Source organism: Tamandua tetradactyla, chromosome 4 (genome assembly GCF_023851605.1).
Source record: "Tamandua tetradactyla isolate mTamTet1 chromosome 4, mTamTet1.pri, whole genome shotgun sequence".
NCBI classification, from domain to species: Eukaryota; Metazoa; Chordata; class Mammalia; order Pilosa; family Myrmecophagidae; genus Tamandua; species Tamandua tetradactyla.
In genome coordinates this window covers 185196953-185211098 of record NC_135330.1, presented here as the reverse complement: position 1 = coordinate 185211098, position 14146 = coordinate 185196953, and the positions used below count along the sequence as shown (strand labels likewise).

At 36.1% G+C, this 14146-nt stretch overlaps 1 protein-coding gene across 1 annotated transcript in view; it reads right to left on the bottom strand.

Annotated features, from left to right (window-relative positions):
- Positions 1–14146, bottom strand: part of MPHOSPH8 (M-phase phosphoprotein 8) — a 64665-nt gene that overhangs the window by 46453 nt on the left and 4066 nt on the right. Inside the window, exon 2 of the mRNA XM_077158776.1 lies at positions 2870–3025. Coding sequence (XP_077014891.1) covers positions 2870–3025 — 156 coding nt within the window. The remainder of the gene's footprint in view (positions 1–2869; positions 3026–14146) is intronic.

Genomic DNA, 14146 nt, shown 5'->3' with positions numbered 1-14146 from the left:
GAGTTCTGAAGCTATCAAAGTCAGCAGTACCCCATACAGGAACTGTTTAAAAAGATGAAAGTGATCACACATCAAGTAGAGATACAAATGAAACTGATCTGGACAGCACTAAGGAAAATCAGAATATAGGGTAAAGGACGATATTGTCCATATTTTGAAACCTCAACTTCAGTGAGACTAAAGGGAAAGACGTTTATTTGTGCAAAATTTATATTTTGGGTAGTGCATTTCCTAATTTAACTTTTATGGTCAATTCAGTTGAACACTGTAAGTACATGGAATTTTGAAGGGAGTGAGATTTTGTTGGTTTGTCCCAGGTTAGTGTGATGCCCCAATAAATCCCAGAGCAATTTGGGCAGTGAATAAAGGAGCATTTGCAAAGTCTCCTTAGGGGAATGGGGGAGAAATGAGGAAATATTCAACTTCACCATTTGGAGAATTTCTGATCCTCTCGCAAACAGTGGGGACAACCATACCAATAGGCCAAAACCTCGATCTTTGGGTTTGCCCCTATAAAACTTACTTCTGCAAAGGTTAGGTTAAGCCTACTTAAAATTAGACCTGGGAGTCACCCCCAGAGAACCTCTTTTGTTGCTCAGATTGGACCTTTCTCTCTGGGCCAACTCAGCAGGTAACTCATTGCTCTCCCTCTCGCGTGGGACATGACTCCCAGGGGTGTGACTCTTCCTGGTAGCATGGGATAAAAAGCCTGACATGGGCCATAACCTGGCATTAAGAGATTAAGAAAGACTTCTTGACCAATACAGGGGAGAGAGAAATGAGAAAAAATAAAGTTTCAATGGCTGAGAGATTGCACACAGAATTGAGAGCTTATCCTGGAGGGTATTCTTATGCATTATATAGATATCCCTTTTTAAGTTTCTGGTATATTGGAGTGGTTAGAGGGAAGTACCTGAAATTGTTGAACTGTGTTCCAGTAGCCTAGATTCTTGAAGATGATTGTATAAAGATATAATGTTTGCAATGTGACTGTGTGACTGTGAAAACCCTGTGTCTGATGTTCCTTATATCCAGGGTATGGAAAGATGAGCAAAGAATATGGATAAAAATAAATAAATAATAGGGGGGACAAAGGGTAAAATAAATTGGGTAGATGGAAATACTAGTGGTCAATGAGAGGGAGGGGTAAAGTGTATGGTATGTGTGAGCTTTTCCTTTTTTCTTATTTCTTTTTCTGGAGTGATCCAAGTGTTCTAAAGAGTGATCATGGTGATGAATACAAAACTATGTGATGATATTGTGAGCCACTGATTGTACACCATGTATAGAATGTATGTGTGTGAATTTGTATTCAATGTGTGTATGTATTTTCTCAATAAAAAAAATTAAGGGTAGTGCCAATGGCGGCTCAATGTCAAGAATTCCCACCTGCTGAGCTGGTGACTGGGGCTCAATTCCCAGAGCCTGCCCATGAGGAAAAAAAAAAACATTGAAAGGCAAAACTATTTCTTTGCAGAATATTCAGGGTTTTTATTTTTTAAACCATATTCATTTGCTGTATGAAATATTTATTAATAAAAGCATGTTTTAAAAGAAAGACAAAGGGTCTCTAAGCCAACTCCACAGGTGAACTCACTGCCTTTCCTACCGTGTGGGACAAGACTCTCAGGGGTATAAGTTTCCCTGGCCATGTGGTACATGACTTCTGGGAATAAGCCTGGTCCTGGCATCGTGGGACTGAGAAGGACTTCTTCACAAAAAGGGGGACTAGAAATGAAAGAAAATAGTTTTAGTAGCTGAGAGATTTCAAATAGAGTAGAGAGGTCATTCTGGAGGTATTCTAATGCATTATATAGATATCCCTTTTTAGTTTTTGGTATACTAGAGTACAGGGAAATACCTGAAACTGTTGAACTGTAATCTCCAATAGCTTTGATTCTTGAAGATGACTGACTAACTATAGAGATTTTAAGGTGTGAAAATCTTGTGACTGTACTCCCTTTATCCAGCGTATGGACTAATGAGTAAGAAAAAAAAGACAAAAAATAAATAATACGAGGAGAGAGGGATATGAAACGTTTTGGGTGTTCTTTTTTTACTTTTATTTTTATTTTTATTCTTATTTAAATTTTTTTGGAGTACTGAAAATGTTCAAAAATGTATTGTGATGATGAATGCACAGCTATCTGATGATACTGTGAAACACTGTACAATTTGGTTGAATATATGGTATATGAATATATAATATATCTCAATAAAACTGCACTAAAAAACTAATAAAAGAAAAAAAGAAAGGCAAAGGTCAAAATGGTTAGCGGTTAAAATTCATGTTAGAGAGAGAGAGTGGGTCAATGTTTAGTCTTTAAAATATAGACTTCTATACTTCCTCTAATGAAAAGAGAAAAAAAACTAAAAGGAAAAGCAAGTACAAGTTGGTTCAACTTATTTATAAACTATAAAAGAAGCTACAAATGTAAAATTTCCATGGAAAATTCTTCCAAGATTTACAAGCTAATTCAATTATTCACTGAATAAGAAAATCAAGGTAAAAACAATACATAAATCCGCAGAAAAAAATCTCTAAACCAAATTCGCACATTAGTTTTAACAATATCCCATTCTAGTCCATATCAAATCTTTTTCCAAACTACTGATAATATATAGTATGTGACTTAACCTGAGTTCCTTCAATCTTTTTATGTTTGGCTACTATCAGGGAGAGCTCCTAAAGGCAATAAAATGGCTAAAAATTGAAGTGGGGAAGGATGAGTAAAACAAAGAATCTGGATAATCTGCCTGTAAATGATCTTAACTGGATAAAAGTTTATAACTTTATAATGTGACACAAGAATTGTTTGTTTTACTTCAACTAGCAGAAAAATCAGACAGAATATTAGACAAAACATACCTGAACATCCTTCTTGACTGGCTTAGCTTTGTTATCTGCAACTTTCTTCCTAAATTCAAGCAGAACTTCTTTACAGTCCTCAAGGTGAACCTCAGGCTCCCAGGTGTCATCATCTGATGTATACCCTTTCCATCGAACTTTGTAAAGGACTTTGCCCTGTTGTATAAATTAAAAACAGGCAAAATAAAGGATGTTGCTGACGTGATTAAAAATTTCTAAAAATACATTATGACTGGGAATATATGAAGGAACTTGAAAACTGCTTCTAAATGGAAATTAATATTATATCATTTAAAATATATTCTTATCCTGGAACAAGTGATTTAAGAAAAAAAAGTGTCACTGACCTAGTTTCTATAAACCAAAGAGTTTTTCAGATTGTAGCAGCAATGCAGTTCTTCAAACTAGTAAATAATAGAAGGAACCAAATAAATGTCACTCAGAAATACGGACAACAACTTAATCTATTTCCTTTTCTTATTACATTTATAAATATATATCTTTTAAAAAGTGGGATTAATGAGGGTACACGGGTAGTTCAGTGGTTAGAATGTCTGCCTTCCATGTGGAAGACCCAGGTTCGATTCCTAGACAATCCACACTACACACAAAAAAGTTTATTAAAATAGTGGGATCAAACTGCAATTTTCTATATTGCTTTTTCACATAAAGCAAGTACTTCTTGTCTAAATATCTTTCAAAAGCATGAATTTTAGTGACTGAAAATTATTTTACTATATAATTTTATATAGTAAAATTTTATATAAATGTTATATAAAAATTTTAACAACTGTTTCTTTGCTGACTTTTGATTAAATTGTTTCCAATTTTTTGTTTTAATAAATAAAGCTATACTATTCTTTTTGTACCTCTGTTCACATTGTTACAATTCCCAAAAAATGAGATCATTATGGTCAAAGAATATAGTTGTTTAAAGAGTCTTCAAACACACTGACAAAATGCTATCCACAAAAGATAATGCAATTTACATTCCTACCAGATACAAGAGCCCATCTCCATACTGAAGTTCAGCAAACTACAGTGGGGCCTGACCCCTGTTCTTGGCTCATCCTATGAGTTGAGAATGGTTTTACAGTTTTAAATGGTTGAAAACAAATCAAAAGAAGAATTACATTTATACTAAGTTCTCCGAAATGTCACATGCTCTCATCTCTGCATTTATTAGGTCACTGAATCTTTACAATATCAGAGTAAAATAGGTCCTATCACTCATTCATTACTTTGTAAAAAATGAGTTTAAGAGGAGTCTTAAACTCCTACCTTTTAAAGAGAATCCAAAAATTTAACATTGTTCAGTAATAACTAAGAGTTCTACATCAATATAGCTTTATGGCTCAGCTACATAACTGAGTGGGGACGAATGACTATCAATTGTAAAAGTAGCTGTAGTTTTTTTTTTTTTTTAACAAAATAGTTTGCAAAAAGAAAATTACTGTTAAATACCATTTTATGAGAGTTTATATGAAACTAAACAAAGGTGAGACTGCATAGTTGCTAAAGAAGCCTGAATAAATGAAGAGAAAAGAAGAGATAAAGCTCAGGCAATAGTATTTAATATTACCTAAAATAAGGCAGTATTGTTGGTCTTTGTACAAACACAATATAAGGAGTTATATCTTTAAGCCAAAGTACAGGAACATGCTAATTTTATCAAAAGAGGTCACAGGAGCAAAGATCCTTGTTTATGGGTCACACTAATTTTTCATGCATGCAAATACAGTGGTAAATTGTTAATTATTCAATAAGGCTTTTAAAAAACACTTTTTTTATTCTCAAATAGGTCAGAGAAAACAATAAACCAAATTAGGATAAATTATTAACAACTGGGTAACTGGATGAAGCTACATGGAAGATTCTATATAATTCTGGCAAATTTTTCTGTTGATTAAAAAAGAATTAGTAAAAAGTTACAGGTACAAGAATAACACAAAAAGTCAGTTTGTTTCCATATATCAGGAAAGAATAATCTGAAATGGAATAAAAAAAAAACCCATTCACAATAGCTCCTAAAAGAATAAACTAGCCAGGAATAAATTTAACCTTAAATTTAAATAAATTTAAGGAGGTAAAGGACTTGTACACTGAAAACTAAAGACTGTTAAAAGAAGTTAGAGAAGATCTAAATAAATGGCAAGACATCCTGTGTTCATGGAAAGTAAGACTTAACATTATTAAGATGTCAATTCTACCCAAAGAGATCTACAGATTCAGTGGAATACCTATCAAAATTCCAGCAGCTTCTTTCGTAGAAATTGAAAGCTTATCCTCAAATTCAGATTAACTGCAAGGGACCCCAAACAGCCAAATCAATAACGCAAAAGATGAACAAATTTGCAGGTCTCACACTTTCATATTTTAAAAGTTACTACAAAGCCAGCAGAAATCAAAAACTGAAAACAGTGTTGTACTATCATAAAGACAGACATATAGAACAATGGAATAGAATGAGAATTAAGAAATAAATCTACTCATCTATGGCCAACTGATTTTTTTAAAAGGTGCCAAGTTCCTTAATTGGGAAAGATGAGTCTTTTCAACAAATGACGCTGGGAAAACTGATCTCCACTTGCAAAAGAATGAAGCTGGACATCTATTTCAGCACATACACAAAAATTAACTCTAGATCAATCAATGGCTTTTAGGAGCCATAAAACTCTCAGAAGAAAACATACGGGAGAACCTTCATAACCCTCTATTTGGTAGTGGTTTTTTAGATACGATACAAAAAGCATGTTCACAAGAGAAAAGACAGATATAATGAATCTCATCAAAATTTAAAGCTTTTTTATATGTTAAAAGATACTACCAAGGGATGGTGCAACAGTGGCTCAGTGGCAGAATTCTAACCTGCTATGCCAGAGACCGGGGTTCAATTCCCCACGCCTGCCCATGCAAAAAAAAAAAAAGACAGTATCAAGAAAGTGTTAATTTCTTTTTTTCCCGTTAATTAATAACAAAAAAAAAAAAGAAAGAAAGTGAAAAGACAAGATATAGAAGAGGAGAAAATTACTGCTATTCATATATATGATAGATATTTAACGTGCAGGATAAAGAACTGCTACATCTCAACAACAAAAGAACAAATAACGCAATTTAAATATAGAGGACCTGAATAGACATTTCTCCAAAGAAGATATACAAATGGCCAATAAGCATAGGAAAAGATACTCAACATCAATCATTAGTTGTCAAAGAAATACAAACTGAAACTGCAGGAGACACCATTTCACAACCACTAGGATGGCTAACCTTGATGTGGAGGTAAAGGAAACCTAATTGTAAAATGGGATAGCCACTATGGAAATCAATTTGGCAGTTTCTCATAAATTTGAAAATAGAATTACTATATGACTCAGCAAATCTACTTCTAGGTATATACACAGAAAAACTGAAAGTAGGCACTCGAATAGAGATTTGTAACCAAAGTTTATAGCAATATAAACAATGGCCAAAAAGTGGAACCACCCAAGTATACAACAACACATAAAACGGATAAACAAAATGTGGTTTATATTCATTATGAGACCCTGAAGACATCATGTTAAAGTGAAATAAGACAGACACAAAAAACCAAATATTCTATAATCTCATTACAGGAAATACCTAGAAAAATTTCAGAGAGACACATGGTAGAGTATAGGTTACCAGGAGCCAGGGGGTGAGAACTGGGAAGGGGAAGAGAAAATTATTGCTTAATGGCTATAGAGTTTTTGTTTTAGGTGATGAAAAAGTTTGGGTAATGGATTTTGATGATGGTAGCACAATACTGGGAATGTAATCACTACTACTGAATTGTGTATTTGTTACTACAATAAAAAGTATAAAAACAAAACACCAAGAAAAGTTTGAGAAAATTACAGACCTCAGGAGGCTAAGGAAATATGGCAATTAAATGAGATGTGGTATCCGAGATGAAATTTTAGAATAGAAAAAGAACACTAGAGAATAACTAGTGAAATCCAAAAACTAGAGTATAGTTAATATACAATAAGGAACCTTGAATAGGGCATGAGATTTTGTAGGTTTGTCCAGAGTGATGCCCCCAATAAATCGATGCCCCCCCCCCAACAGTGAATAAAAAAGTACTTGCAAAGTCCCCTTGGGGGAATGATGAGAAAGGGGGAAAATTCAACTTCCCCATTTGGAAAAGGCCTGATATTCTCACAAGCAGTGAAGACAACAAAATTAATAGGCTGAGCCCTCAATCTTGGGGTTTGTTCATATGAAACTTTTCCCCACAAAGGATAGGCTAAGCCTACTTAAAATAAGGTCTAAGAGTCACCCCCCAGACAACCTCTTTTGTTGCTCAGATGTGGCCTCTCAGCCAACATACCAAGCAAACTCACTGTTCTCCTCCTCTCTACATGGGACATGACTCTCAGGGGTATAAAGCTCCCTGGCAATGTAGGACAGAAATCCTAAAATGAGCTGCAACTCATCATCAAGGGACTGAGAAAACCTTCTTGACCGAAAGGGGGAAGAGAGAAATGAGACAAAACAAAGCGTCAGTGGCTGAGAGATTTCAAAGAGTTAAAAGGTTATCTTCATGCATTATATAGATATCCCTTTTAGTTTAAGGTGTATTAGAGAGGCTACAGGGAAGTGCCTGAAACTGTAGAGCTGTGTTCCAGTAGCCATATTTCTTGAAGATGATTGTATAATGATATAGCTTTCACAATGTGACTGTGTGATTGTGAAAGCCTGGTGTCTGATATTCCTTTTATCTACACGATGGACAGATGAGTAAAAAATATGGATTAAAAATAAATAAACAATTGGGGGAACAAATGTTAAAATAAATTGGGTATAGGGAAGTACTAGTGGTCAATGAGAGGGAGGGGTAAGGGGTATGGTACATTATGAGCTTCTCCTTTTTTCTTTTCTTTTTCTGGAATGATGCAAATGTTCTAAGAAATGATCATTGTGATGAATATACAACTATGTGATGATATCGTGAGCCACTGATTGCACACCAAACATGGAAAGTTCATATGTTAAGAATGTTCGTGTTTGTATATAATTGGGTTTTATCAATAAAAATTAAAAAAAAAAAATACTTATATATCAGTGTTAATTCTTTAGCTGTGACTAATGTTATATGTGGTAATCTAAGATGTTAACAATAGGGGAAATGGGGTGAGAGGATGTGGGGACTCTGGTTCTATCTTTGCAAAACTTTTCTGTAAATCTAAAGTTACTCTAAAATTAAGTTTATTTTTTAAACTTTTTTTCACTGTATAACATATATACAAAGCAAAGAAAGAAAAAAGCAATTGTTTTCAAAGCACTCTTCAAAAAGTAATTACACAGACTTCCGGAGAAGATGGCGGCTTAGTAAGACGCGCGGGTCTTAGTTCCTCCTCCAGAACAGCTACTAAAAAACAGAAACAGTACAGAACAGCTCCCGGAGCCACGACAGAGACCAAAAAGACAGCGTACCCCATTCTAGAACGGCTGAACCGGCAGGGAGAATCCGCTGCGGTGAGATACCCGAGGGGCGCGTACTTCCCCGGGCCGGGGCGGCTGGCGGCCGGCGGCCAGAGTCCCTCCCTCCCTCCTTCCCGGGCCGCTGGGAGAATTGGACAGGCGGTCCCCTTGGCAGCGGTGGTCGGTGCCCCACTCCACGCGCGGATTCCCGGGTGGCTGGGAGATTTGAATTGGAACTCCCCCAAGCCGCTTCAGCTGGTGACCCTCCCCCACAGCGAGAGTTTTCCAAAGTTAAAGGAGCCACAGCATCTTTTACTGGTGGGAACCGCAGACAGACGAGCGCCACGAGCGACAAATACCGGGCAGGATAAGAAAAACAGAGCCCAGAGATTTCACAGGAAAATCTTTCAACCTGCTGGGTCCCACACCCAGGGAAATCTGACTAAATGCCCAGACGCCAGCAGAAAATAACGGATCACGCTAGGAAAACTGAAGATATGGCCAAGTCAAAGGAACAAACCAATACTTCAAATGAGATACAGGAGCTGAGACAACTAATGCTGAATACACGAACAGAAATGGAAAACCTCTTCAAAAAGCAAATCAATAAATTGAGGGAGGACATGAAGAATACATGAACTGAACAAAAAGAAGAAATAGAAAGTGTGAAAAAACAAATCACAGAACTTATGGGATTGAAGGACAAAGTAGAAAAGATAGAAAAAGCAATGGATACCTACAATGGTAGATTTAAAGAGACAGAAGCTAGAATTAGTGAATTGGAGGACGGAACATATGAATTCCAAAAAGAAACAGAAACTATAGGGAAAAGAACGGAAAAATTTGAACAGGGGATCAGGGAACTCAAGGACAATATGAACCGCACAAATATACGTGTTGTGGGTGTCCCAGAAGGAGAAGAGAAGGGAAAAGGAGGAGAAAAACCAATGGAAGAAATTATCACTGAAAATTTCCCAACTCTTATGAAAGACCTAAAATTACAGATCCAAGAAGTGCAGTGCACCCCAAAGAGAATAGACCCAAATAGGCATTCTCCAAGACACTTACTAGTTAGAATGTCAGAGGTCAAAGAGAAAGAGAGGATCTTGAAAGCAGCAAGAGAAAAACAATCCATCACATACAAGGGAAACCCAATAAGACTATGTGTAGATTTCTCAGCAGAAACCATGGAAGCTAGAAGACAGTGGGATGATATATTTAAATTACTAAAGGGGAAAAACTGCCAACCAAGACTCCTATATCCAGCAAAATTATCCTTCAAAAATGAGGGAGAAATTAAAACATTCTCAGACAAAAAGTCACTGAGAGAATTTGTGACCAAGAGACCAGCTCTGCAAGAAATACTAAAGGGAGCACTAGAGTCAGATACAAAAAGACAGAAGAGAGAGGTATGGAGAAGACTGTAGAAAGAAGGAAAGTCAGATATGATATATATAATACAAAAGGCAAAATGGTAGAGGAAAGTATTACCCAAACAGTAATAACACTACATGTTAAGGGACTGAATTCCCCAATCAAAAGACATAGACTGGCAGAATGGATTAAAAAACAGGATCCTTCTATATGCTGTCTACAGGAAACACATCTTAGACACAAAGATAAACATAGGTTGAAAGTGAAAGGTTGGGAAAAGATATTTCATGCAAATAACAACCAGAAAAAAGCAGGAGTAGCTATACTAATATCCACAAATAAGACTTCAAATGTAAAACAGTTAAGGGAGACAAAGAAGGACACTATCTACTAATAAAAGGAACAATTAAACAAGAAGACATAACAATCATAAATATTTACGCACCGAACCAGAATGCCCCAAAATACGTGAGGAATACACTGCAAACACTGAAAAGGGAAATAGACGCATATACCATAATAGTTGGAGACTTCAATTCCCCACTCTCATCAATGGACAGAACATCTAGACAGAGGATCAATAAAGAAATAGAGAATTTGAATATTACTATAAATGAGCTACACTTAACAGACATTTATAGGACACTACATCCCACAACAGCAGGATACACCTTTTTCTCAAGTTCTCATGGATCATTCTCAAAGATAGACCATATGCTGGGTCACAAAGCAAGTCTTAACAAATTTAAAAAGATGGAAATCATACACAACACTTTCTCGGATCATAAAGGAATGAAGTTGGAAATCAATAATAGGCAGAGTGCCAGAAAATTTACAAATACATGGAGGCTCAACAACACACTCTTAAACAACAAGTGGGTGAAGGAAGAAATTGCAAGAGAAATTAGTAAATACCTCGAGGCGAATAAAACAAAAACACAACATATCAAAACCTATGGAACGCAGCAAAGGCAGGGCTAAGAGGGAAATTTATTGCCCTAAATCCCTATATCAGAAAAAAAGAAAAGGCAAAAATGCAGGAATTAACTGTCCACTTGGAAGAACTGGAGAAAGAACAGCAAACTAATCCCAAAGCAAGCAAAAGGAAAGAAATAACAACGATTAGAGCAGAAATAAATGAAAATGAAAACATGAAAACAATAGAGAAAATCAATAAGACCAGAAGTAGGTTCTATGAGAGAATCAATAAGATTGATGGGCCCTTAGCAAGACTGACAAAAAGAAAAAGAGAGAATACACAAATTAAGATCAGAAATGGAAGAGGAGACATAACCACTGACCTCACAGAATTAAAGGAGGCAATAACAGGATACTATGAACAACTTTATGCTAATAAATACAACAATTGAGATGAAATGGATGGGTTCCTGGAAAGGCATGAACAACCAACTTTGACTCAAGAAGAAACAGATGACCTCAACAAACCAATCACAAGTAAAGAAATTGAATCAGTCATTCAAAAGCTTCCTAAAAAGAAAACTCCAGGACCAGACGGCTTCACATGTGAATTCTACCAAACATTACAGAAAGAATTAGTACCAACTCTCCTCAAACTCTTCAAAAAAATCAAAGTGGAGGGAAAGCTACCTAATTCATTCTATAAAGCCAACATCATCCTCATACCAAAACCAGGCAAAGATATTACAAAAAAAGAAAACTACAGACCAATCTCTCAAATGAATATAGATGCAAAAATCCTCAACAAAATTCTAGCAAATCGAATCCAACAACACATTAAAAGAATTATATATCATGACCAAGTAGGATTCATCCCAGGTATGCAAGGATGGTTCAACATAAGAAAATCAATTAATGTAATACACCACATCAACAAATCAAAGCAAAAAAATCACATGATCATCTCAATTGATGCAGAGAAGGCATTTGACAGATTCAACATCCTTTCCTGTAGAAAACACTTCAAAAGATAGGAATACAAGGGAACTTCCTTAAAATGATAGAGGGAATAAATGAAAAACCCACAGCTAATATCATCCTCAATGGGGAAAAATTGAAAACTTTCCCCCTAAGATCAGGAACAAGACAAAGATATCCACTATCACCACTATTATTCAACATCGTGTTGGAGGTTCTAGCCAGAGCAATTAGACAAGAAAAAGAAATACAAGGCATCAAAATTGGAAAGGAAGAAGTAAAACTATCACTGTTTGCAGACGATACGATACTATACGTCGAAAACCTGGAAAAATCCACAACAAAACTACTAGAGCTAAAAAATGAGTACAGCAAAGTAGCAGGTTACAAGATCAACATTCAAAAATCTGTAGCATTTCTATACACCAGCAATGAACAAGCTGAGGGGGAAATCAAGAAACTAATCCCATTTACAATTGCACCTAAAAGAATAAAATACCTAGGAATAAATTTAACTAAAGAGACAAAAAACCTATAAAAAGAAAACTACAAAAAACTGCTAAAAGAAATCACAGAAGACCTAAACAGATGGACGGGTACACCGTGTTCATGGATTGGAAGACTAAATATAGTTAAGATGTCAATCCTACCTAAATTGATTTCCAGATTCAACGCAACACCAATCAAAATCCCAACAACTTATTTTTCAGAAAAAGAAAAACCAATAAGCAAATTTATCTGGAAGGGCAGGGTGCCCCGAATTGCTAAAAGTATCTTGAGGAAAAAAAACGAAGCTGGAGGTCACACGCTGCCGGACTTTAAGGCATATTATGAAGCCACAGTGGTCAAAACAGCATGGTATTGGCATAAAGATAGATATATCAACCAATGGAATAGAATAGAGTGCTCAGATATAGACCCTCTCATTTATGGACATTTGATCTTTGATAAGGCAGTCAAGCCAAGTCACCTGGGACAGAACAGTCTCTTCAATAAATGGTGCCTAGAGAACTGGATATCCATATGCAAAAGAATGAAAGAAGACCCGTATCTCACACCCTATACAAAAGTTAACTCAAAATGGATCAAAGATCTAAACATTAGGTCTAAGACCATAAAACACTTAGAGGAAAATGTAGGGAGATATCTTATGAAACTTACAATTGGAGGCGGTTTTAGGACCTTAAACCTAAAGCAAGAGCACTGAAGAAATAAATAAATAAATGGGAGCTCCTCAAAATTAAACACTTTTGTGCATCAAAGAACTTCATCAAGAAAGTAGAAAGACAGCTTACACAATGGGAGACAATATTTGGTAACGACATATCAGATAAAGGTTTAGTATCCAGAATTCATAAAGAGATTGTTCAACTCAACAACAAAAACAGCCAACCCAATTACAAAATGGGAAAAAGACTTGAACAGACACCTCTCAGAAGAGGAAATACAAATGGCCAAAAGGCACATGAAGAGATGCTCAATGTCCCTGGCCATTAGAGAAATGCAAATCAAAACCACAATGAGATATCATCTCACACCCACCAGAATGGCCATTATCAACAAAATAGAAAATGACAAGTGCAGGAGAGGATGCGGACAAAGAGGCACACTTATCCACTGTTGGTGGGAATGTCAAATGGTGCAACCACTGTGGAAGGCAGTTTGGCGGTTCCTCAAAAAACTGAATATAGAATTGCCATACGACCCAGCAATATCATTGCTAGGTATCTACTCAAAGGACTTAAGGGCAAAGACACAAACGGACATTTGCACACCAATGTTTATAGCAGCGTTATCTACAATTGCAAAGAGATGGAAACAGCCAAAATGTCCATCAACAGATGAGTGGCTAAACAAACTGTGGTATATACATACGATGGAATATTATGCAGCTTTAAGACAGAATAAACTTATGAAGCATGTAATAACATGGATGGACTTAAAGAACATTATGCTGAGTGAGTCTAGCCAAAAACTAAAGGAGAGTGGGGTGCTGCTGCTGCAGTTTGCAAATACCAAACATGTTGGAACAGCTTTTTAATTGAATAAGGGGAAGATTCTGGAAGAGTTGTGAGAAGCTTGATAGAGAAGGCCTAGAATGCTTTGGAAAGACTGTTGGTAGAAATGTAGACTCTAAAGATACCTCTGATGAGGCCTTAGACAGAAATGAGGCACATGTTACTGCAAACTGGAAGGAAGGTGATCCTTGTTTTAAAATGGCAGATAATCTGGCAAAGTTGACTAATGGTATTGGCTGGAAGACAGATTTTAAAAGCCATGAACTTGGATATTTAGCAGAAGAGATCTCCAAATTAAATGTCGAAAGTGCAGCCTGGTTTCTCCTCACAGCTTATAGTGAAATGCGACAGGAGAGAGATAAGCTGAAAACTGAACTCTTGAATAAAAAGATACCAGAAATTGAGGTCCCAGAAAATTCTGGACCTACAGAAAGGGAGACCCCAGAGAATAGAGCCCTGTGTGAGAATTTAACCAAATGTGGAACTAGCCAGCCATTTCAGTGAAAGTCAGGATTGGACATGGAGTTATCCAGGAAAGATT